At 40.0% G+C, this 26787-nt stretch overlaps 2 protein-coding genes across 6 annotated transcripts; both read left to right on the plus strand.

Moving 5' to 3' along the window:
* The first annotated feature begins 1116 nt into the window (after nucleotides 1-1116).
* On the plus strand, nucleotides 1117-7141 carry creb1b (cAMP responsive element binding protein 1b). Its single transcript, XM_070914133.1, has 8 exons — nucleotides 1117-1152; nucleotides 4238-4345; nucleotides 4638-4784; nucleotides 4908-5008; nucleotides 5609-5763; nucleotides 6071-6256; nucleotides 6529-6682; nucleotides 6997-7141. The coding sequence occupies exons 2-8, from the start codon at nucleotides 4241-4243 to the stop codon at nucleotides 7139-7141; spliced, it is 993 nt and encodes a 330-aa protein (XP_070770234.1). The 5' UTR covers nucleotides 1117-1152; nucleotides 4238-4240.
* Nucleotides 7142-13064: 5923 nt separating this feature from the next.
* On the plus strand, nucleotides 13065-23936 carry ccnyl1 (cyclin Y-like 1). 5 transcript variants are annotated; one of them, XM_070914290.1, is made up of 12 exons: nucleotides 13065-13942; nucleotides 14846-14848; nucleotides 15625-15636; nucleotides 15881-15955; nucleotides 16124-16167; nucleotides 16799-16899; nucleotides 17271-17306; nucleotides 17421-17472; nucleotides 19140-19259; nucleotides 20384-20550; nucleotides 23034-23196; nucleotides 23617-23936. In XM_070914290.1, exons 1-12 carry the CDS (start codon nucleotides 13780-13782, stop codon nucleotides 23731-23733), a joined length of 1053 nt encoding a protein of 350 aa, XP_070770391.1. In that variant the 5' UTR covers nucleotides 13065-13779; the 3' UTR covers nucleotides 23734-23936. The 5 variants fall into 5 exon arrangements, with proteins under 5 accessions (XP_070770391.1, XP_070770389.1, XP_070770390.1 ...); XM_070914288.1 differs by lacking the exons at nucleotides 14846-14848; nucleotides 15625-15636 and having other exon boundaries at nucleotides 15881-15959; nucleotides 16089-16173; XM_070914289.1 differs by lacking the exons at nucleotides 14846-14848; nucleotides 15625-15636.
* The last annotated feature ends 2851 nt before the right edge of the window (nucleotides 23937-26787 follow it).

Consider the following 26787-nt stretch of genomic DNA (forward strand, 5'->3'; position numbering starts at 1 on the left):
ACAGAAGACAGACATTTTGGCTTGTTTTACCATGAGAAGCACAGATTTTGCTAATAACATTAATGATGGCTCTGTTTTATTCAAGTGCCTCAGTAAGTTGTGACAGTATGTACAACTGAAACAGCTAAATGGGATTCAGCCATCATTCATTTTATGATTTATAAGAAATGTGTGCTCTTCCTGTCAAAGTGTCTTCTGTGAAAAAGACCTGTTTGTTAGAAAAGTATACATTTGCAGAGGTGTGTACAGAAAGACGGTCCGAGGTTTTTAACTGAAGACTAATTTGCCCATAGGTGTGAATGTGAGTGTGAGTGATTGCTCTATGATAGACTGGCAACCTGCTTCTCGCCCCAATGTGAGCAAGGACAGGCTAAACTATGCTCAGGGGCAGATATAGAGCATTAGAAGAAGAACCCCACACATTGAGACTATATATCTCTGAAACCTCCCTGAAGGTTTCTATATGAAGCAGCTGAATGATGGAGGGTTGTGAGTGTAACCCTAGAGGCTGGTTCCTGCTCTCAGAGGGTAAAGACCAAACCCCCCCTCCTATGGGTATGAGCCGAGGAACCTGTAGCACAACATATTATTCTGAAATGGCCCATTCTGCATAATGAGGACTTTTGGCACCTTAAGTATATTTTGATGCCAATACTTTAGTACTTTTCCTGAATGAATGTGTCCATCTATACTAAAACCAACACTATCTTCATAACCACATTTAACAAAAAAAGAACAGAAAAAAAAATCTGTTTTATGATTTAGGCAAACTCGACGACCCTTTAAGCTCTAGTTAATAACAGGTCACGGGTGCAGCTTTTATGACCATCATTTCTAGCTAACAGATTATTGTTGTTGTAGTTACATAATTATTAAACTGCTTATTGGAAAATTGTGTAATTTTGCCAAACGCTTCATGGGGCAGGAGGGTGTCGTTATGATCCGCTTGTCCTCGGTATTCTTCGCCCTTCTCCGTTCACACGTCGGTCGTTTCCGGCCAGTGTCGCCAGCTGCTCTCTCGTCCTTCTCCAATCTCCGTGTTGTTGTTCCCGGTGACGCGGCGGAGGTGTAGCCTGACGCGGGCTCTTACGTGTCGGCCAGAATAAAAGTGGAGCTCCGGAGGCCCGGGAGTGACGAAGGGAGTCTGTATCGGTAAGGACGGAGCGGTGTCCGGGGCTCAGAGAGACGGGACGCGGCCGTAGAAAGTGTCGGTCTGGTCGGGTTCGGCCCGAAGGAAACAAAGAGATCATGGCGCCGCGGTGTGTTTGTAGCAGGATGGAGGGAGGGGAGGCTGCGGCTGTTTGAGAGAAATGGAGCAAATGTGTGGCTTTGATAGTGAACCAGGGGGGACAGTTTGTGTGTTAACACATCAGAAACTATGATGGGACTTTAGCGTCGTTAATACACTCAACTGACAAATGGCGCGATAACGGTTGGAGCTTTCTGCGCACATATTTGCGCCGTTTTCCCCTCAACGGCGCATCAGCCGCGATATGTTCATTTACTTCTGCTACCTGCTCGCTCTAATTTGATGTGTGCTATCTCATATAGATGATTTGTGATTCCACGGCTGCTTATATCACCACTGCCTCATCGATAATTAGCTTGTTGCTATTTTTCATTAATTCAGTCGCGATAGAAATCGGCCATTGTGGGCCGTCGCGTTTGGTTGAAAACATGAACTCAGGCCTGGAGGTGAAACACGCATCTTGTATTTTGCGGTCAGACTTTGGGTTGTAATTGTTTCTTATCTCCTGGGATGTGGCCGGTGTGCGTTGGAGGGGGGCGTTGCCAGGGCCATGTGGCTCTGCTGTCACACACACACAGCATCCAAGTGATTTTTTGAAAAGCAGAGGGAGAAATGTGTAAAGCCAATCATGCAGCGGAGAGAAGCTACGCACAGTGTGAGATCACTGAGCTGAGTGAGCAACACGTCCCCGATCAACACTCCCTGAAGTCCGTCAGAGATCAGATCTCCGAGGCCCAAAGGCCCCTTATTGTTAAAATAATGATAATGTGTGCACGTACATTGGTTCAGACCACGAGTATCAACTTATGTGCTGCATCAAGAGTTTGCAGTGTGTCCTCCAGAAGGTTAATTACATTGAATACATTCTCCTGTTTTAGTCCTGTTTAGATTATTATTATTATTATTATTATTACAGTAAAAATGTTTTAATCATTAAAAAAACTACAAAGCTTTAAAATGTCCCTTTTTTTATTCAATTAGTTAATTAAATGAATTACATTCAATTTATTTTTCTTAAACTATTTGCAGCCACTTTTATAATAATCAATTTATCCAGCACAGTTTCTGTCACAGCCATAATTAGATTAGATTAGATTCAGTTTTATTGTCATTGCACAGAGACAACATAATGCAGTTTAGCATCTAACCAGAAGTACAAAGAGAAGTAAAGTGTGTATATGTGTATAGATGTAATATATAAATAAGCAGTAAGGGGGAGATATGAATACACTAATTTTCAACGTATTGATATTTTATATTTGCAGTCTGTCCTACTTTGGACTGCAACTTCTGCACAACAATTTCCCTCGGAATAAATACATTTCTATCTTATCTTTATATGAGCTAATTATAAAATAGGGTGTCATCGCAACTTTTTGTTTTTGTACTGTTTTTATTAAGTTAACTCATTGACATTTTTGAGAAATACACTTAAAGAAGATGTATCTGCCTCTGCTCAAGTTGGGTGACAATCATCCTGAACATTGCTATAACGTGTTTTTCTTGTATAGAGAACCAAAAGGCCACACTTACCAAAACATGACCATGCTGGCAACAATGAAAGCTTCAGGAGTGATGCATTAAATGTAGGATATATTAAATGTAGGATCACTCCAGTGTGGTGCTAGCTGGAAACATAATGTAGCTGCATGAAATGCAAGCTGATTAGGGCTGGCCATTAAAAGCATTCTTCATGCTGCTAAAAAGATGTACATTTGTCAGGTCTGACAGAATACAGGAGAACCATTGTAGGAGGAAGGGACAGATGATGGGGCGAATCTGAGTGTTGCAGATCAACTAGTTTCCCTGTTATCTTGTGACTTTAGCCTGAATGTGTTGGTTGTTGTTGTTCGTAGCGGTGGCAGAAGTTTCTAAACAAGTAGCTGTAGCTGTCCCTGTGAATGCCTTATTCTTGACTGTTTTGTATTTCTGCTTCCCAAAACACTTTTTTACTTTATTACGTTTTGCAAATGTTCAGCCCCATTGGCTCTTCATCAGGTACAAAGGTGTTTTGTATTAAAATGATAAAATCATTTTAATTATTTTGGAATCTTTTTATTTGAGTGAAACCCTGTCACCATCAAGATATTCAGTCACAGTTTGAATGTAAAAACATCAGCACACAGCAGATACAAAACACCATCATGATACAAAAGTAATTGTACCAAATTGTACCGCTACCACGTGTTATTGTAGACTGTACATGCTGGTCATAGAGCCACCTGCATAAACATGTCATTCACTGTCACTACACCTCATTCTGGGCTTCATGGTGCCACCTCCACTTGTTTTTCTAAAATTTTTCCACAGTTTGTATTAATACAAATGTCTTTAAGTAAAATGGATTGGATGACTCTAGAGTTGAATCAACACCTCTCTGATAGTCTCATCAAAAACCACAATGAACTTCATAAATGTCCCAAACACAGAGAGAGAGAGAGCGAGAGAGAGAGAGAGAGAGAGAGAGACAGAGAAACCATCACTGGCAGCAGCATGATGTTCCACCAACTAACAAACAACAACAGTTGAAAGGAAAAGCAGTGCATGTCATTTAACTTGCACTTCACACACATCTTTCTCCTGTGATGATTATGACGCACCACCTGATCAGAGAGTCCATCTGGATCCAAAAATGAAACCTGTGGGACCCTTCCCGATCTGATCACTTTAAATTTCAGGGACCTTTTTCCAGTTGTTATAGATGTACAGTATATAACCTCCTAAGAACCATAAGTGAACATTCCTTATGATATTGTACATAACCAAGATAGAACAACATATAGAGATTTTCCAGGAATGTTCTTGGAACTGATTAAGATTTTTGGGGAACCTTTTTCCACATGTGTTTGCTTGTATGTGTTTTTCAATTTGTATGGTTTCCTGACATACACAAACCATTGGTGATCCTGATGCTACAGATGCTGTCGCTGCAGCTCCACAAAAGTTCAGTTCTAACAGCTTCTCCTCAAATCTCCATCCATTGCTCAGCTGATGAAGATGGAGTCAGTGGTGGAGGCAGGGCATGGGGTGGAGACTGTTGTGACTGAGACGGAGAACCAGCAAATCACCCAAGCACAGATTGCTACTTTGGCACAGGTAAAAGATGACGTTAACACTAGTACCACTGCTTTCAGTCAGTTAAAGCTTTGCAAGTTTGGCTTCGTTTGTTCTTCTTTGTTAATCTTGTAGGAAACAGTGTGCATACTCAGCAAAGTAAGGTTATTGAAAAAAGTAAGATTTTGATTTTGTAATGATGCTCAGGAAGTGCAAAACGTTTCCAAACATTTTGGAAAATACAAATTTTTAATGCCACAAATGTAAAATAAAAAATATTTCATGTTAATGTGCACATGGCAGACAGCACGGTCACATCGCTTCTGAATTTCAGGTAACCATGACAACAGGCCACGCCTCAGCAACAGGTCCCACAGTAACGCTGGTACAGCTTCCCAATGGACAGACGGTTCAGGTCCACGGGGTCATCCAGGCTGCACAGCCGTCTGTTATCCAGTCCCCACAGGTCCAGGCTGTACAGGTAAAACACACACACACACATGTACACGTACCTAGTTTTAAGTGTTTCATATTTAGCCACAATTTTAAGAACATAAAGTTGGAAGGTTTGTTTGATGCATTTCTGTCCGTTTGTTCGTCCCAGATCTCCACCATAGCAGAAAGTGAGGATTCACAGGAGTCAGTAGACAGTGTGACTGACTGTCAGAAGCGCAGAGAGATTCTGTCACGACGCCCCTCGTACAGGTAATTCATGTGTGTGTGTGTGTGTGTGTGTGTGTGTGTGTGCACGTGCAAGACATTCAGGAGACCGCCAAGACAATCATGATATCCCATAATAAAATCAGACACTACAATTTTCAAAGGTCATTTGAACACACAACTGCTTCATTATTTACACTTTTTAAAAGGACATACACCTGCATGCACATATATTTTAATATAATTAATAATACAGAATATAATAAAAAATGTTTTACTTTCTTATAGGGTACATAATCAGCTGTTCATTTTCTCTCCATTCTGCTATTTATTTTAACTAGAAGATTGTTCGAGCTGTGTTCATTGCAAGAGAACCATGTTTACTGTGAACTATGATGACAATCTTCTTGCAGCAAGAAACATCAAATTTTGGTACAAAAGCATCTAAAATCTGGGGATGAAAACATGTTTAAAACAACATGCTCTTTAATGGAAATGATCATCAGAAGGTGATGGTGATGCTAAAACCAATGCAGTATTCCACATGAATAAATGTGAAGTTTGTCTACCATGACAAGCTCAGCTCATGACATTACCTGTCCAGTAGGTTTTGTTAGTAACTCCCACGGTTGTTTGTCCCAACAGGAAAATCCTGAACGACCTTTCATCCGACGCCCCTGCTGTCCCTCGTATCGAGGAGGAAAAAGCTGAGGAGGATGCGTCTGCTGCTGCTGCCACACCCGCAATCACTACTGTTACTGTCCCCACACCCATCTACCAGACCAGCAGCGGCCAATACAGTAGGTGATAGTTGTCTCACTTGAGCTGAGGCTGCAGGTCGATGTGATTCAAACATCATAGTTGGGGTGGTGAACTCCACCTGTCACACCCTGTTGATGAACACAGCTGGACAACAGATTATGTCTTGGCTGCTCTGTCCTGGTTTGGCTTCTTGCCCAAAGTACAAAATGAAATATGATCATACCATAATATAAATAAAACACATGGTGTATTGTTATTATTATTTCTATTTTCCTTTTCTTTGATTTGATGAATTTTCTCATGTGTTACCTTTCTTGTCATCTGTCCCTCTCACCAAACACACAGTTGCAATCACACAGGGAGGAGCCATTCAGCTGGCTAATAACGGTACAGATGGAGTCCAGGGCCTCCAGACTCTGACCATGACCAATGCAGCAGCAGCCGCCCAGCCTGGAGCCACCATCCTCCAGTACGCACAGACCAGCGACGGCCAGCAGATATTGGTTCCCAGTAACCAGGTGGTGGTCCAAGGTGGGAGTGGGCTGTTTTCATTATCATCTGCATTAATGAAGTGCTGTGTAATTGGACTGAAGTTAGTGATGTCTGATGTTTTGCATGTGGAGCCATTACTTGCAGAAAAGCAATTTCCTTCCTCATCATGGTAATTTTCTGCTGTTGGTCGCAAAGACAAAAACATTTCTCTATTCTCAGTCAGCAAACAAGCTAACGACACTTTGATTCTCCAAGTAAAAGTGGTTTTATCAAGAAATGAAATTAAACTTTCTGCCAAACACACCTTTCAGCTGCCTCCGGTGACGTCCAGGCCTATCAGATCCGAGCAGCCCCCGCAAGTACCATCGCCCCGGGGGTGGTCATGGCCTCATCCCCCGCCCTCCCCACCGGGGGTGCAACTGAGGAGGTCACTCGCAAACGCGAAGTGCGCCTCATGAAGAACAGGTATGAGCAGAGGAGGAAATCTGTGTCTTTGTATGTTTGATCTCAATAATGGCTTTGCTGTTGCATCAGAAATGATATCCACGCTGGTGCCTTTGTGAAAGTTCATGACCGAAATATGTCTCAGTATAACAGGCCAGCCTTAAAGTCAGTCTGGGGTAGGTGCATTTAATAAAAATCTGACCGTATGATAATAATACAGCTAGATTAGCTAAGAGAGTTTTTTATTTATTAAAATGATATAGCGCACACAGAATTTCCTCCAAATCCCCCCAAAATGATTTGGAAAGACAATTTGTGTGTTATCCTTCCTACAGAGAGGCAGCCCGTGAATGTCGCAGGAAGAAGAAGGAGTATGTTAAGTGTCTGGAGAACCGAGTGGCCGTCCTGGAGAACCAAAACAAGACACTAATTGAAGAACTCAAAGCCCTCAAAGACCTTTACTGCCATAAATCTGAGTAGTTCCTGTCCTGAACACCGAGCTGGGCCAAGTAGCATTTCAGTTCTTTTCAAATACTTTGACTGTTTGATTCTGCCTGCCTGGCCTTCCAGTTTGCACCTGGCCAGCTCTTTTTGACGAAGTCGCCCTAACACTACCTACTCTTCAGTACCCTGTCAGTGTAATACATTTAAATTATATGAAATGTCTCCAGTATCCGTACACTGAAAACACCCGTGCGTACTGTCGTCCAGGTTTGATGATAGAAATTGGCAAAGTGCTAACTGAAACTTTATAGTCTAAAACAGTAGCTACAATCCTGTGCGACATGATTTAAAAAGGTCGAATCTGCTGCTGACAATGGTTAAGATGTTGCTCCACACAGCTTCGGGGCTGCATGGTGGTGCAGTTGTTAGCATTGTTGCAAGGGATGTAGAGCAGGTCGACTCCCCCCACGTGTCAAAGTGTCCTTGGGCAAGATACTGAACCCTAAGTTGCTCCTGATGGAGGTCAGCACCTTGCATGGCGGCTCCGTCGTCATCGTGTGTGAGTGTGTGTGTGTGTGTGTGTGTGTGAATGGGTGAATGAGACCAATCTGCAAAGCGCTTTGGGAACCGTAAAGGTTGAAACGCGCTGAAAGTGCGTCCATTTACTTTGTCTGTGAGCCAGCGTCTCATTGTCATAGATTTGGCTTTTACTCATAAAAGTTAGTTTAACACTGAACTCATCACGGCCATTGTGGAAATACTTCACTGGTAAAATGTTTGACAACAGAAATACTATCCTAAAATCTTCTTTGGACAGCAAAAAGAACCTCCTTCATTTCGATTTGGGCTCCAGTTGAGCATTTGTGTTTACTAAGTGAGCAATACAAGTTGTCCTTGAAGCGTCGCAGTTACCTGCAGTTTAATTTACCTTGATGTAGAACAGTAATTAAATTGTGGACCAGAACTATGTGAAGGCATCCTGATGCAGTTTTACCTGCCAAATATTCATAAATTAATATTTCCTGTTGCCATGTTGTAACTTTACATTCATGTTGGTGAGTTCAGTGTTAAACAGTATACTGGCCAAAACCATGACAACAAGACCCAGCTTGTAAAAGAATTTGATTATGAACACTATTGAATACCTTTAATTGTGACATTAGTTGCCGGCTGTGTGGTATATTTTACACATCTTTATCTTAAAACAAATTGTACTATTAAGACTGACATTTCTGTGTCAGGCAAGCTCAGTCAGTTGCAGTTAAAGACTTTGAATGAATTGTCTACTTGATCCACATCCTGATGAGAACCAACTTAGTGAAATATGGCCACTTGTATAGCGGACTCTACAACTAATTGGGCACAAACAAATGATCTTTTTAGTGTTTTTAAAGATGCTACCAACTGCCGACCTTGAAGGAAGTGGAAGGACTGTGTGTGTCAGCAGACAGGATTGCTTCGGTCATGTCTGTTAAAAATGGTATTGTTGTGTGACGTCACACTTTTCAATTCACACACATTGTTTTTCTGCTCCTCCACAACAGACGGTTGTCAGAGATGCTATGAAAATAAGATTATTAGCAGGATGAGGAAGTCTTAAAGAAAGATTATTGTTTTTAAAACTTGGAGTCACATTTTTATGGTTTTCTATTATTTATGATAACATTTTACTCTCTTTACTATCTTATGTCCAGTAGGGCGGCAACACAAGGCGTCATTTTATCTAAACCAAATGATTTGGAAGTGAAAACAAATGTGAATGTTAAAGTTTTTACCCAAATGGTTGTTGGGGGGAAAAAATACAAAGAAAACTAAGTTATTCAACTTTGTCTGACTGGTTCTGCACACAGGTAGTTTTTAAAGGCAAAGCACAATTTTAATGTACACTGAGGTGTGTTAATGGTATAGATAATTGGCGGTTTGTCTATAACTCACTGCTCCTGTGGCTCGCTGTGTCCCCAGTTGTCAGCAGTTGACTGTGTGAGTAAAATGTTGTCTTGTAACAGATGAGAGAGGGACGTCGATAACGATAAAAAGAAGATCCAGGTTGTACAAAAATGCACATTTACGGATTCTAACACCAGAGACCTAGATGTTTTCTAAACTCAACTAGCGTTAAAATTGAAGTTAAGCGTCATCTTATTGTATCACAGTAAACGGTCAGTTTGTTGGCACCATGATTTTCCATGACATTTCATTCTTCAGTGTTTTGCAATATCTGTTAAATGGTGGTAAAATATGGATGTGAGATTGCAGAGCCATTTTTTAAATATGTAGCAGATTGGATTCTTTGTGACATCTACAGAAGATGTAAGCTACAGTGACATGAGTTTAACACTAATAATCCATGAAATTGTGCGTTCTGTTGAAAAGATCACTTTTGTGGAACTGTGTGTGTTTTTTGAGAAGATAATGAATGTTTTTGTCTGTTTATTTTTTTATATTACTGTACATAGACTCAACAGCATGTGTAGACCTCATGTATTTCTGTTTATTTGATATGAAAAATGTTCTTATGGCTTGTATGAAACCAACTTTGCATATTTGTAACATACATCAATGTATAATAATGATGACAATGTATGTGTGTATTCATGTTATCCACCAGGCCTACCACCGTCAGGCAGCTAAGTGTATGAGAAAAGGCCTTTGTTGGAGATGTTATATTTTGGAGTGTTGTATTCTGTTTAGGATCGGCAGTGATTGTTTGTAGAGAAGAGGAAGTCTGTTGAGAAGAGTCGAGGTCCACAGCATATATCAGTTTCATAATTCGTGGTATATGTTTTTAACTGTAAATGTTTTCTTCTCATAGACCTGAACAGAAATGGCTCCATCAGTAGCCATTTTTTATATCTTCCCACTCATCAAATGAAAGCACAATCTTTATCTCCACTGGAGCCCTTTTTATGTTTATTTTATTGTATTTTGACTACATTCATTTTACTACAAAGCTACATTAGATTTTATTTATTGGTTTTCATTTTATGGGTTCCATTAACAAGATACATGTCAGTTAGTTAATCCTCAATACAAAGATGTTCTCATTTCACCTGGAAACTAACCTGAATCCTCTCTAAACAAAAATATTGGACATTTTTGGGGTATAAGATGCTCTCTGTGATTCAGTTATGGAAACTCCAAATTCTTAGTTTTTCCTCCAGCTCACTGTTGATGTTTGAATCTGAGTTAGATCTTGGTAACTTCTGTTTCTGAGCAGCATCAAAGTTCTTTCTTGACCTCAGAAACAGTAGTTAGACAAAATCAACTTAGCTCAAGGTCCAAGTAATAGCTTTTTCCAAAGCTTTCAAATGCATCTCACAGTCTTCATCAGCAGATGGAGTTTGCTCAGTTGTCATTACTATCCAGGGACTACAGATGGAAATTAGCTAGTAGCTAAATCTCATATGAATCATCTTTTCTCTTTTTTGAGATTATGTAACCAAAGATGGTCTTTGGTTTGTTTGGTTGAAAGCTCTGGACCTTGAGTTAACTTTATTTTGACTTGAAACCAATTCTGTGTTTCACAAAGAAGTTTCAAAACCTCAATCATGAAGTGAGAGAAGATTGGGAGGCACTAATGGCCGCTCTAACAATTAGAGTGTGTTCTCCCTAAAATGTAGTTTGTTTCTTTTGTATTAGTTTTTCAAAGATCATCAGTTCATGGTAGCTCACTTTTATTTTTCTAGTTTTAAACATTTTGATATTGTACAGTATGTATTTGTAATATATAGAGGATAAAGGGGTTGAACCAGCTGAAAAAATCACATGGCACCTCATACTTAAGTACTTAGTAATTCGGAAGGCTTTGAATGAATTGTCTTGTACACATTAGCATGTACTGTAGCTGTACATGTTGTCCCTATTTTGCTCTTCTCCTGCCTGTCACCATGTGGTTTGAAAAAATCTATGTAGAGACATAACAAAATGCAGAAGTAATATTTTTTAAAAGCATTGTAAGGGATGAAATTATGTCTGACAAACCACACCTTTGGCCTCGCTGATTGTAAATCTTATTTTAGAGGAGAGGAAACAGTACATTTGATAGAATCACTATTTAAGAATAACAGAGTAATCAGTGACAGGGTTAAACAATGCGTGTGAGGCTGGGGAAACTTTTAGATACTGGTGCCATCAGATAGTTACTGGGATGAAAACTTTTGTATGTGTATTCTGAAAAAAAATAATTTCCACCTCTTATAATTCACACATCCAGTGCTGGTGCTGAAACTACTAATAATCTTTTCCTGTTGATTTGATATAGTGAACTCAACTTTGTGATGTGATTACACAATATCTTTCCAACAAAACCAAAAGTGTTTTCATTTCTGTGCCAGAATAGTTTATACTCACGGGCCTCATTTCTGCATGAAACAGATTGATATCCATGTGTGTAAAAGTATATATATATAGAATTTCTAGAACAGTAATAATAACATTTTTTCTAACTTTTAATGTGATCAGTTTATATATTGCCACTTTTACAAGTTATCAATAAAAAATGCCATGTATTGTATAGTATCTTGTAGAGACAAGGTCACCAAATGATGCGTTATATACTGTTTGTTTCAACATTGTCACATTACAAAACTATACCAGCCCATTATTTAAAAGTGCTGTTACTCTGACATTACATCAATCTTTTGTAAACACTTGCTATGTCGCAATAAACAACTCTTGAAGATTGTTATGTATTTTATTTGTAATTGATTAATTGTATGTGAACATTCTATTCATGACCAACATTGAAAACCATGAAGGGATCATTTTTAAATGTAAAGACAGGTTCAATTTTCCAACATCTTACAATTTAAGTACAGGTGTAAAGTACATTTACTTAAATACAAGTACAACAGTCCATTTCTTACCATTTTGAAGAGATGGGTTATCATTTGTTCATGTAAATAAATAGGCATTTGGTTAAAATATTACAAATGAAAGTTCTGCTTTCAGATTTTGCTGAAGTAAAACTATAGAAGTATTACTAGCAAAATATACTAGTATCAAAATTAAAATGATGCACATTATGCAGAATGTCTCCTTTCAGACATGATATTTATTGATGCATTAATGTGTAAGTAGAATTTTATTGTTGCAGCAGGTCAAGATGGAGCTCATTTGAACTATTTACATTTCTTGAGTAGTTAAATCTATAGCAATACATCATATTTTATGAAATGATTATATATTTTGGCTGCAAAACTACCTGTCAGATACACGTATTCTAGTAAAAAGTACAAAACTACCACCATTAAATGGCAGAAAATTGGAAAAACTCAAGTGAGGTACAAGTACTTCTAAATACTACTTAAGTAAAGCACTTGACTTGACTAATGTACTTTTTCACCACTGCTCAGTTGTTGCAGTTTAGAAAGAGTTATTTACCTAAAATGTTAAATCTATCTCAGGATTAATTTACAGCTGTAGAAACCTTTTTTTCTCTGTCTTTGACACAAAGTAGCTCCTTATCTGACCACTGTAAAGATTTTCAAACATTTGCAACAGACGAGTACATGTTAACAAACATATTTTGAAATATTTCATGAGCAAGGAAAATATGAAGTTTCGACCATCCCTGGTCTCCCAATATCTAATATTGACCCAACGCACTGACTGACAGGCGATAGGGGACTGCCTTCAGTCAAAAAAGGGTGTGGATCGGCGATGAAACAAAAATAGTACCGTTGTAAATGTTTCATCGGCTTAAATCGTCTCTAACAGGCAGCTCCTTTAACCAATGAGCGGCTTTAAAAAGTCCTTGTTTTGATTTTTCAGCCAATGGGAGTGAATGGAAATCTTAAGTGGGCGGGGCTACAACACTTCGTTCCAAGTAGTGCAATTTGGGAGCTCCGGTAACAGATGTCGGCGGCGAGTACGTCCAGCACAAATCCGACGGGGTGGAGGCACTGATGGGGGAGTTCGGACCAGCTACCAGAGTCGGTTGTCTATTGAGGAATCTGGACATGATCTAGTCAATCTGACCTCATTGAGAATTTATTGCCCACAGTCTTGGATTTTTCTCTTTTTACTTTGCTTTTCAACTGGAGGCCGCAGAAACCTCGGGCTAGATTTGGCGACACGCCGATCCGAGTGCGAGGAGACATATGTGGGATTGTTTGGAAAAGTCTCGTGAAATGTATTTACCAGAATTTGACGGTTTGAAGTTGTAGCGTGTTTATTTTGTAGAGTCTGTGGTGTTTACACGATAGTAAACGGTGGAATTAATGTGGAGTAGAAAAAGAAAGTTAAGGAGACAAGCTAACTACTTCGCTAGCTTGCTAAAATGCTAGTTAGCGACCCAGCAGCGAAACTCTAGCATGTTGAATGAATGAATGAATGAACGAATTGGCGACCACCTGCATTTAACTAAAAACTGCTTGTCGTTATCACAACAACACGTCGAGTAATACACAAGACGACGCTGATTTTCTACAACAGGGTGAGCCTGTCTGGCTAACTCTTCTGACTGTTACACTATATACCCACAAATGGACAGGAATGCGGTTCCTGGGAGTTGTTGGACAGCGGCGATTTAGCACGCAAAGATAGTGTTGTGCTAATACTGACTATAGCCTTGTAATGTTCATGAGGCTGGGGGACGCTAACTTTAGCTAGCTACAGATATTTGCACTACTTGGACTTGGCTGCTATAGTGTGAAGCTTACACCCGGTTCGTAATGGGGAATACGGTGTCATGCTGCGTCTCTCCCGAGTCGAGCCCCAAACTACCTTCGAGACAACCGGCAGAGCGGCTGGAGGACTTCCAGACCAGCACCGAAGTGAGCGATGATAACACCGTGCCCTACCTGCAGCACATAAGCGACAGAGAGGTCCCTGATGGTAGGTATCTACCTTGTATTGCGATGATTAGAGTATATAACTGGATACTCATTTCCTGTATTTAAGCCCATGAAGTGTCACACCCATGTTGTTTGTTTATAGGGAGGCTCATCTTTATCTAGCCACTGCTATAGTGAAGAAGCTCCTTCATGTGACTCCCAAGCACACAAAGTAACCTTGAGGACAGCAAATATCCTGTGCACACACACCCAGTTACTAGTGTCAGTATTAGGGACCCCTGCACTAATATGGACACACGAACAGGGTCAATCTTTAGTGTAACAATATACAACAACTTGATGATACACTGTCTTTCACAACTGCAAGGAAATTCACACACAGACACCCGCGTTAGTTAGTGCCAGACGTGTTTATTCCCATCCGGCTGCCAGCAGTGCACTGATGATGATGATGATGATGATGATGACATTCTTGACACACTTAAGATGGGCACTGCATCATGTTGATCACACTGGTGTCACATTACCAACTCCCTCATCTTCTTGGCGCCACATTAACCATTCAGAAATTAGCAATAAAAACAAGCCCTTCATCATTATTGTATTTTTTTGGGGGGGAAGAGATCATGCCTTAATCAGAACAAATGTGATTTCTTAACAAGCTTATGTACCTGTGATCAAACTGCCCACTGCTACAGAGTCAAAGTGTAAATTAAGGTTAGCAAATAGGCCCTGTCTTCAGACAACCTCCCTCAAAGTTTTTTTTGCTCACGCTGTGATCTCATGCTGTGATAAAGGCCCCTGATAGGGAAAGCATCTCAAATATTTCTCTGTGAGGAGGGCCCGAGCCCAGTTTTGTACTATCAGTCCGAGTGTTGCCACTCCTCACTGGCTCTCAGGCATGCACAGTGTTCATTCCATTCCTGTTGTTGTGGGACAGTAGTGTGTGAGTGCAGTTTGGTGAGACCAGCTGTTGGCAGGGTGAGGGTTAGAATCTGTCCAACAGTCCTTCCTACATTCCTCGTGTCTCTTCTTGCTGTCCTCACTTCACAAATGCTGCCCTCGTCTAATCCCCTGTTTTTTATGTAATGTGCTGTCTGCACAGATTTGGATAAAGAACACAATTCTCTAAGTCATGCTTGTGTATAAACCAGTGCTTTCTTAGTGTTTGCATTGCTGGAATTTACAGTTGTATCTGTAAAGTAGTAGCTCAATGTCCATTATAAGTCTACAATGTAAACTAATCATACTGCATATTGCCTTCTGTACAGTCCAAAAGTAAAACCCTGCCAAAAGCTGTTTGTAGTTGTAAGTTTTAAGTGTAGTTTTTGTTTTACCAGCCACACATTTGTGGAAGTAAAAAGCCTTAATATAATACTTGATACTTGAATTTATATTTTAAACAAAAGTCTGGTCAGTCTATTCTTACTTTAAAGACCGCTGCGGGTGATAACAGTATTAACATGAAAATCACTGAGTGATTGGTTAAATGTCCAGGAAAATCTGAAAGTAATAGGAGCAAGTGTTGGTACTCAGGTTAATTGGATTTGAAATGAAACGCTCATTATGAGGGCAAAGTTTAGATTTTCAGCAGAAAGTCAGTGGTCTAGGGATTGTAGCCTTTTGTATTCACAGTCCACCAGTCAGTCCATAGTGAACATTTATTTATCTTAATCTTGTTTGGTGTCAAGTCTATCGCAGTCAGACATAATCAGACAATAGATGTCTTCTCTGGTGATGCTCTGTGAAATCTGTGCTGCAGCCACCTTCATTTCCTGCTTATCTCTGAGGCTTTTTGTTGTGAGATTGGTTCACAAATAAACCCAAAGACTCATGTTGCATTATTGGCATTAATGGCTTCCTGTTTTCTTCTTTGGCTTCATCACAACCCAGGAGTGTGAGCTAAGCAGCAGACAATGTGCCTTTTGTTGACAGATAGCCATTATAAAGCACTTGCGTACACTTTCTGTTTCCTCAGAGCTGGCCTTGGAGTCTAACCCGTCGGACCACGCCCGAGTGAGCACCATCTTCCTTAGCAAGTCCCAGACAGACGGTGAGTAATTTTAAAATGGCACACACACACACACTTCCCTAAGATTCTTTGTAGAGCACATACATCAGAAACACATGATTTAATGTTGCATATTAAGATGGACATTGTTCCAGGAGTTCATTCCTGCTTCTAGCTTGGTTTTTGCTGAAAACCTCTCTTCCTTTACAGTACGAGACAAGAGGAAAAGCAACCATATCAATCATATCAGTCATGTAAGTGTCAAAATCTAAATGTTGATCATAAATCCGATTGCTGCATTGATTATATGTGCAAAGCTATACTGTCTTTTCTGACATGGAGGAGAGTTTACAATGTTGAGTGGCCTGTTCAGGGTTTTTTCAAGGCAATTAATTGATGATTCTGATAGTAGATAATTTGTGTTTGAATTTAACATCTTTATATTCACTAATTTGTGTACCAAATCCAGAATGTCAGACAAGTATTCAGTGTCAATCCAGAATTATATTGCTGTCAGTGTGGAAAAGCCTGTGAAACAACATTAGAGCTTGGAACATCTAAGCTCTCTATTAAAACAAAATGGTGGTAGATCAATAGAGGCTGTTCATAATGCCCAATCATCAGATAAGGCGAGTACATGTAGCTCAAGTAAAAACAAGCGTAAACCAGAAAACTAACCTTATTTAGTTCTCATCATAAAAGACAAGTACGCACGTACCTACCAAGTCTGATTGTTTTCCGTTCAAACTGGGGAAACAGCTGTCAATGAGCATGACACTTAAACTTCAGAAGTGTGGAATCAGTCTAAAGAAATGTAGACATCATGACTAATTCCTGTCCTGTGATCAGCTCATGTTGTTGTTTGTGTGGTTTCAATGCCTCAAGGTATCTCCTGGCCCGCTGTCAAAGAAATACAGCTCCTGTTCCACAATCTTCATAGACGACAACACCGTCAGCCAGCCAAACCTCAAAAGCACAATCAAATGGTGAGGGAATTTCACACACACAGAAACACAAACGCGCCACTCTGTGTTGTCCAAAAGTCACGCATTTCACATGAGAAAATCCTGTTGCATCACAGCGTGGTAATCCTAAAGTAATACTCAATGGCTGCGTGACTGAAACAGATGTCCTCCTAATTTAGGACAGGCCTCTGTAATGACATTATTTCAGTGAATCACATTTTATCAGGATTATCTCAGTGTGTTTAAATGGAGCCTCCTTGCTGAATGTGTGCAAATGTTTTGTCACACCACACACACACACAGCATGCTATTCTCTCTTTGGGATTGTTTTTATTGAAGCTATAAAATGCAAAAACTAATCAACACTTTCTCTAATTTTTCTCTTTCTCCAGTGTCACATTAGCAATATACTACCACATCAAAAACAGGTAGGTGTATATTTTTAATTTGATCTTCATCATGTCATTTGTGGCACATTATGTTGCCAGAACTTTTGTGTGTGTGTGTGAAGTATGTTGACACATGTATTATGTGTTCTTTAGGGACTCTGACAGGTCACTGGACATCTTTGATGAGAAGTTGCACCCCTTATCAGTGAGTATGTTGATGAGATTTTCTCAAACTCGGCAACGGTGACTTTTGCTAGTCAGAGAGTCTCATTACTTTGTCAGAAAGTCATTCCTTCAATCCAGAAGTTTGGATACATCAAGTAATTTGTCCATTATTTATCTATCCAACCAGTCAGTTGGCCTGAGCAGTCTTAAGATGTTGCTGCAATTTATTTGCATGTTGAATCTGAACCTAACAACTGGAAAACCATGACCTATATGCCAAAATCAGAGGTGGGATCTGGTACAATAGTTTACCCCTTGAGTACATACAATCTGGATAAATGTAGAAAATGTACTTTGCTGTGGACGGTTTCTTTTTGTCCTTGCTTGCATGTCCATGTGATACGTAGCGGTGTCCCAATACAAACCTTTGCTTTGTGTAGAGACAGTTGTACCCTCTTGTCTTCCTTCAAACGGAGAGTTTTAGCACTGACCTGGCATTGAGAGCTATCCATAAGAAAAAACATGAACAGTTGTGTTCAGTTATGCATCATTAAAATGGATTTGATTCACTCGTTTAAAAAAAAAGTGTCCTTTCTCATCCTCTCTTGTGGTCTTTATAAATGGTTTCCATTCATTTGTAGACTTGTCATAATGAGGCATGAGTGGTGTCTCATTCCACAATGAAGTTGTTTCACCGTCGACCCTCATAGTTTGTGGAGGGCCACTTCAAGCTGAAGATGACATCAAATAGAGGGGAGGGTTAAGAGGAACATTTCGGACAAAACTGATATCCATGTTTGCGATATTACAAGTGCCTTTTTAAAAGTAACACTCATAAAACAAACATTACCACTAAATGTCTGCTTGAAATTGTGTCTGGTCCTGTTGCCTTTCTGCCTCTGCCTCCATTCTTAATCTTTCTTCTTTCATTTGATTTAGTAAATAAGGTCTACCATCAAAGCGAAATGACTCGCAATCCTGCACAAAATGATTCACAGGATAGTTCGCCTTTTGTATTTAGCTTTTTGAGTTTCCGACCGTACAACCGCAGTGAAAGTCACGGCCTGCAAATCGGCCCAGATGTAGATGCCTATGTTAGCCAACATGGCTATTCCAGAGGGCTACTCTCTGTGTTTGCTTTCAGTTGGACTCGGAGACAAGCGTTTGAAATCAAATATGTAAAAATCATGTTTATTTGGAAAGATGTAGCAGGCTCACACAGCTTGCCCCGATATACATTGTTTTGCGCGAACTCTACAACGGAGGTGACAAGTGCAAAGTTAGCTACACCCATAGAGCCACAGTAGCCACATTTATGAGTAATATGCCATGTTGAAATATACTGGAATTTCCCATTAACACGTTATGCTTCTCTTGTAACTGACATTTTGAAATTTGGTCTTTGCAATGCTTGAAGTAGTGAAAAATGAATAAATTGCAAACTTGGACATATGCCAGGACATTGTTAATGGATTTAAACACGAGAACCAAACAGTCTCTTTATCACATATCAGTTTTATATACGCAAAGATGAAGCTATTGTATCAGACTTGTATTTGACCTATTGTTTGTGGTCCATTTCCTTCAAAGTCTTTTTTCCCCCAGAAGCAAATCAGTCTAGATGAATCTATGATCTTACATTGTACTTGCTTCCCTCAGACGTGTGTGTGTGTGTGTGTGTGTGTGTGAACTGTTTGTCCCATACAGAGAGAGCCAGTGCCAGATGACTACTCCCGAGTAGACCCAGAACACAAACTGATCTACCGCTTCGTCAGGACGCTCTTCAGCGCTGCACAGCTCACTGCAGAATGTGCCATTGTCACTCTAGTAAGTCTGTCACTTTATAATGCTCTGCTGTACACACCTTGTTTAGCTTACACCAATATATTGTTAGGATAATTATATTTTTGTGGGAATCCTGAGACTCAGTGGACAGTTTAATAGAAGTTTAGTTGATTGCAAAATTCTTTTTTAGGCCTTTTTTTTTTTTTTGCGTAAAAACGGTCCAAATTTGATATGATGAAACAGAGTTTTAGTACAAAACTAGACAGTCTTCAATCAAATCAGACACTCCAGTCTATGAATTATTATTATTATTATTATTATTATTATTATGGATCTTTTTAATCGTATCAGTCCAAGGCCATTTGTAAAGATGCTTCTTTCTGTAATCTGTTAGATATTTCTTTAGTTGTTCTGAAATGTAGGAAGACATTATTGAAACTACACTTGGTAAAGTTTATGGTCGAGTATGTAGTTAAATGCTATGGTATTACTATAAACTGGTCACCAGAGGGCAGTAAACTCCTACAAACTGACTTATCCCAGGTAACACTTGAGCTGAGTGTCTGTGTTATGATCACACAACACAGACTCCACGTCAGAGATGATTAAAAAGCATTGGAGGCTGAAAGTAGATGCATTCTTGGCTGCATTAAAAAATTGTGTTTTTACAAGACTAATCTCACAGGTTTGATCCCAACATATCCAATTTAGTTATATGATTCAACAGACTGAGCAGATTTGCTTGAGAATGTGGCGATGAAAGAGCAATGTGAGGCTGAATGTATTTCGGTTTCTTTGGTGTTTTTAATAAACATAAAATTTGAACATAACACAAATAGGCAGTGCAAACCAAATGTTCTGTTTTGAAAATAGCAAACAACCCCCAATTAATATCACCAAATTGTTGTAGTTTTTGCAGTTAGTAGTATGTAGACTGTTTGTTTTGCTCTGGCTTGTTCTGTTTCCAATGAGTAATGAAAGAAAAATACAACTATGATGCCATCGTCCTCAAATGTGTTGCCTATTACAAGAATAAAAACACAGTTTTACAAGATGCAACATTAGTAGGTAGTGGGTCTAATAGAGTTATTATTGAGGATTCTACTGCCAAAAACTTTCCCATTCCCAATTAAGATTTTAACCTTTAAACGTTCTTCTTCCTCAAGGTGTACTTGGAGCGCCTGCTGACCTACGCTGAGCTGGATATCTGCCCCACCAACTGGAAGCGCATCGTCCTGGGAGCCATCTTGTTGGCTTCCAAAGTCTGGGATGACCAGGCTGTGTGGAATGTCGACTACTGCCAGATCCTCAAAGACATCACTGTGGAGGACATGTGAGTTGGTTTTTATATGAAAACACACTGAAAATGACAGAATCTCAAACAGATGATTGTTCAGTTTGGTGACCAGACTGCATCTGTACTTTTTGTTGATGTTATAGTACTGTTGGCTTCATCAGACTGTGAACTCCAGTGTGCATTGCAGTGTTTTGCAGACTAGTGTGAAGCGGTTGAGTTGTCCTGTGTCGGAAATCAAATAGTTCTGAACAGCCACCACTCGTAGGAGGGTGGAAAGCCGGCCATCATAGGGAGGAGGCAATTGTGATATAGTTTAATTATGGGGACAGCAGCACACATTTTCAGAGAAAGCTTTCGTAGTGTTGCACTCTGTTGTTCACATGAAAAGCGAGAGAGATAGTGTAACAGATGAAACGGAGCTAGAGAGAGAAGTTCAAACCCTGGCTCCTTTCTCACCTCCGCACAGCTGTCCAATCACGGCATGAAGTGTGTGAAATGTCTCTTTTAGAAAGTTACACTGTAGAAACACTGCTCTTTCATGTTTAAAGGGTACCCATTGAGGTGTCTCTGTGTCTGCTCAGGAGGTCTCCTGGACACTTACCGTGGACATACTGTAGACATGTCCAGGTGGTAGGAAACTTCAGGGACCGGAGACACAGCTGAGTAAAGGCTTAGTTTTGTGTTTGTCGAGCTTGTTTGTTAACAATGGTCAGGTCATTTAACTAATGCAGCAAAATAAAAATGGATGTTAAATTGGTGTTTCCTGAGTTGTGGTTGACATTTCAAATTCATCTCTAAATTTGGTTGCCGTGGGTATTTGGGTTTCTGAGCTGCAGATACTTAACTGATACATCGGGGCACTGACAGGGTACATGCTTGCCCCCCTAATAAAAGAAATATAACAACAAAGATGCACTTAAAGCAGACAAAAGAAAGGAAGTGCTGGGATAGATGGAGGCTGTATCATCTCTGCTGTCACTCGGGCTGTAAGCTGGTGAAGAGGCCAGGGGCTGCACTTGGAGCACCCAGGCTTTATTTCCTACAATTGCTTTTCCTCTGTGTGTGTGTGTGTGTGTGTGTGTGTGTGTGTGTGTGTGTGTGTGTGTGTGTGTGTGTGTGTGTGTGTGTGTGTGTGTGTGTAAAAGAGGTTGAAAGTGCCTCCTTGCTTTTTGTGTTTTGGAAAGGTGCATGCACTGCCTGCCTGCGTGTTCTCTGTCCATGAGTCCCCCCCACTCCCCCAATCCCTCTTTGACTCCCTCTCTTTCCTCTCATATACGTCTGACCTGCACTCTCTCTGCTCTGTTGTCATTGCTGCCATTGAAGTGTCTTTGTGAGCCTGGTCAGGTCTGGATGGAGGGATGGGAAGAAGGGTGGAGAGAGAAACAGAGAGGCAGACAGAGAGAAATGCTGGGGAGGGTCTCAAGTGCTCTCACTGCTTCTACATAATGGCCCTGGCTCTCGCCCACTCCATTAGTTGCCCTGGGCGACCAGACATCACACACACACACACACACTCGCGCTCACTCTCACCACCTCTGCTGACCAACAAAGCATCCTAGATGCTGTCTCCTTGGCGACCACCTCCCTTAGCTTTTCTCGTGGCTGTGATGAGGAGGAGGAGGAAGGATGATGGAGGTTGTAGTCTGGAAAAAGAAGAGCTGATACATGTCTGATTACCTGCACGTGTGTGTGTGTGTGTGTGTGTGGATTAGATTTGTTTCCATCTCCAAAGTCAAAGCTCAAATTTACAGTGTGACCATTTCTTTAGTAAAATCATCTCACCTGTGTAGAATAGAAGTAGCTTTTCTTCTGTTGAGTAGCGTCAACAGTTTACCTTCAGTATCCCAAGTAGCTGATCAAAATTCATACACGGGGCTTCATGTCTCTTTTTTTTTTATCAAAGTTGATGGGGGTGAGGACGAGGTCTGAATAGGATCACTGTCAGCGCTGTCCCTCTCTGACATGATGCACCTTTCATTTATTAAGTCCCATCCAGATCTCATGGGATTTTAATTATCACTTTTGTGATTATCATTTGTGACTATTGTTTTATTGAGTATCAACCCTATGTACAGTGGCTTTTCTGTGAAAGAAACCTTTGAATTTTTGTTTGTTTTGATGGTCATCGGTCAAGTTAGGATTGTCAGTAAGAATAAAACTGTAAAAAATGATTTAACAGCGTTTATTGCACATGCTGTCCTTTGAATAACAGTATGTAGCAAAAGCTCAGAAATACAGTAGTGGATCAATTGAACGAGGAGGTTAGAAATGGTTTGCTGAGATATGAATTTTGGAACTTGCTTTGGCGATAAACCGCCTGAGAAGATGGCCTTGCATTTCTTGTATTTTTTACTGGGCGTCGAGGACTTTTATCTTATTTTCCTCTTTTTCATTGTGTTACGCAATGTAGTTGACTATAGGAGAGAGAGCTATCAGCTAAAGTTGTAGAGTAGACTTAAGACTCTGCTCGGAAGTTTTGGTTGTGTGCAATAACCCTCAGGTATCTTTCCGCCCTCCAGGAATGAGATGGAGCGCCACTTCCTGGAACTTCTCCAGTTTAATATCAACGTGCCAGCCAGTGTCTATGCCAAGTACTACTTTGATCTGCGGCAGCTGGCTGACGACAACAACCTCAACTTCCCTCTGGAGCCCCTCAACAACCAGCGCGCTCAGAAACTAGAGGTGAGCCCTCCCTCCTCAGGCCTCGACCAGTAATTTGAGTTTGTCTCATGATGATACATCTGTGATGTTTACCTCCAGTCCACTGCACGCTTGTTGTACTGCCTCTGACCTCAGATCAGAGGCTGTCTTGGTGAAGATGGTGGCTACTTCCGATTCTGATTATTTTAGCTACTAGCTTTAAGGCATCGTTGATTTCTACAAACAGGGTGAATTATGTACGAAACTGTAGAGAAACATCTCAGGAATTTCCAGTTTGGCTTCCTCTGCTGGTGTCATGTACAGCAAAGTGTGACAAGATCTTATTTATCGGATTTTAACTGCAGATTTCTTGAATTCAAACGCCTCTAATTAAAACACAATAATCTTTTTACTTTTTCTATGAGAATTTGTCAGTAACTGTGTTTGCGTGTGTCCGTCCAGGCCATTTCAAGACTATGTGAGGACAAGTACAAGGACCTGAGTCGAGCAGCGATGAGACGATCCTTCAGCGCAGACAACCTCATAGGTATACGACACTCCAACGCTGTGCTGTCATAGGTCGGACTGCTGCCGTCTGATTTCCAAAGCCCAGCTGACCCACAGCCAGCCCCGGACAAACATAGCCACCTCACGGGGTCAACACAGCCACATCAGGCAGGATTCAGCCTCGAAATGTTACTGTATGACCTGCCCAAACGGTATTTTGCATTACAGCTGCATGATTGTCAAATTAAACTTGAATTTGAGGTGTTAACCTAAAACTTCACTACACAACTATTGTTTTTACAAATCCCTTATTTATTTCTTACTTGTCCCTTATTTCCAGGAGAAAGTGTTAAGTAGGAATCCCTCGACTGTAGTTATCTTTGAGGGGTAATCTTTGGATCGTCATATAAATTACATTTTTGCATTACATTCTCTGAATTATTCCAACTCCAGCCTTAAACGATGAGGCTGGTAATATTCTATATTTTAGTTGTCACCAAAGACCAAAACCAACAATGTTTCTGTCTCTATACTTCCCGACTTCCCCACCATGTCTGTGGCTCTCAGCCCCGAGGCCATTGGTTTGCACTGAAGACCATGAATAGTTAATATGGCTCACAAATATATACTTCTTTACTTCTTAAAAGGGCTCAGTAATTTCCACAACAGCTGCCACTGTAGTTTCTATCAAATGTTACTCAAACAGGAGGAAATATTGCATCTGCTGGGGACTATTTTTAGCAGTGGATTAATACACATTTGGTGCTCCTAGTGAGTATTTACAGCAGCAGGATAGTGTGTGTGGAAATGACTCAAAATAAACAGTGTACAGTGCGATATTACTCCTGCAGTGTGTGTTCATAGTAATGAAGGAACATGTCACCCAGTGCAACAGTCTTCTCACTGATGTGTCTTTAACAGTGGAGCTCTACGGCAAAGAGGAATAAGATATATCAGACTTTAGATACACAAACAATACTTGCTAGTCGCATCAATTCGTTGTTGGTTTTGGTCTTCTCATGGGATTTGTTGACAATAAGGAAATATAGAATATCACCAGACATATCTTTTTAAAAGGCACATCACATCGAGTAAAAAAGCTGTTCTTTTGTAAATTAGAGTTAGTACCAAACTTTTGAGTGTAAAACAAAAAAAGACTTGTTTACTGTTAATTCCAGTGATGTTGGATTCTATATCAGTAAATTATCTTCATACAAAACGTCAAAGATGACAAAGTATTGAAGTATAAATATTCCACAGGAGTTAAGCAAACCTTCTGTCAGCTGTTGTCTGTCTGGGAATCAGGAGTGCCAATCTGGGGTCAGTTTCACTTTTCAGATGCACTCCAGGTGGTTAAAAAGGAGCGATTTACAGATTCTGGATCAGTACCACTACTGAGTGGCTCCATATAGCAGTTAGGTTGACATAATGACAAAATGTAGGTTGGGTCCACACTGTCCAGCCTCAGTATTGTGCCCCTCAAATCCTGCCATCCTCACCCCGCCTCAAAGAGCCCCGTCAACAGATAACCAAACCCAAGCTTGTCCCAGGCCCCGACCAGAGCTTTTGAACAAACTACATAGATACTGAGGGGGTAAAAAGAGACTGATGGATACTCCCCTCCTTTTTGCTTACTATGTAGGCTACTAGCTGTGAAATTTGTCTTGTTTTTAATTGAAAAAAAAAACATTTGCAGATGGAGTATTTTAAATAAACACTAATCATGTAACAAATGTTGTGTTATTTGTGTTAATAATTCAAAATGTGTTGTTGTCGTGAGTGTTCGACCAGCTGTGCTGCCGTAGCACGAAGCTCATTTAACCAGTACAACCAGTACACAACCAGTCCCAGTTGCAGGGTTTCTTGTAGCATAGGGGGGGACACCTCGCCTGAAACAAAGACCACCTCCACCAACATCATAAGCCAGTGAATGAACTTTCATGAAATATAAAACTTATTTAAACAACAATATAAACTTTAGCACATGCGCCATTTCATACACATAAAGCCGTTATATTTAGTATGGCAATCGCTTAAGACGAGGATCAGCGTGACTTACCTCCTCAACTAAACAATTTCCTGGATGAGTTGTAAGTATTAGTCCTTTTATTCTTTATTTATTACATTATTTATTGTACAAAGTTGGTCCTTAGACCTTCAGGTAACTTATGACAGCTCCTGATATCATATATACAGCATATTAACAGTAAAATAAGTACAAGTGACTGACAAGTATGGAAATTCTTCTTTTTCTCTGTCAAATGTTTTGATCCTACACACCTATCAGGATAAAGATGTGAAAGAACTTGTAACAGAAAGCACTATGTTATTTTCAGGTCCTGAGCCTGTAGTTTAATTACATACAAACTACTCATAGTTTTCGATTTAATGACATTACAGTATGGATTTATCAATTCTTGGTGTATTCCAATGTGTTTCTAATCGTAGTTTTTAAGGAAGCAGTTGTAACATTAATCAGATGCTCATAAAGTTGATAAATAAGTACAAATTCTGATCAAAACTCTATAAAAGCAGCTGTTTTTTTGCAGATTGTCTATGTGGAACTTTACTATTGTACAGCTAATGTATGAATACAATAAGTGAGTTAAACACAGTTTTTGAGTCAATCCAATACTGCATTCAGAAACTCTTTGAAGTTCTTGTGGTGCTGCAGTCAACAAACCGGTGAGGAGTTTGGTTCTAATACGACCTGACCCGTGTTGGGCGACATGATGATATATGCAGTAATACACTGTGGATATATACTGTGAGACGATATTCATTTGTCAACTGTCAGAGATTGTGTCATCCTGTTTATACATAGTGACATCTCTCCCTTTAATATCTTTGGTTGCATTAGGTCACTGATGTTCTCCGTCAATAAGCGGGAGATCTGTATGACCGTATTTGATTTTTAAATTATTTTTGTGTCCATTTGATGGTGTGCTGTGATTTGGAAGGTATTTAATTTGCTGGATTAGCTAAAAGCAGACATGCTGCCCATCTATTTTATTAATAAACCGTTGATATTAGAAACTTGACCAGATCACGATACAAAATCATTCCCTATTTGCAACATAGTGAATTATTTATTGCATTTGAGTGTCCATATTCTGAATTTAACAG

This window comes from Enoplosus armatus, chromosome 11 (genome assembly GCF_043641665.1).
Source record: "Enoplosus armatus isolate fEnoArm2 chromosome 11, fEnoArm2.hap1, whole genome shotgun sequence".
In the NCBI taxonomy this organism is placed as follows: Eukaryota; Metazoa; Chordata; class Actinopteri; order Centrarchiformes; family Enoplosidae; genus Enoplosus; species Enoplosus armatus.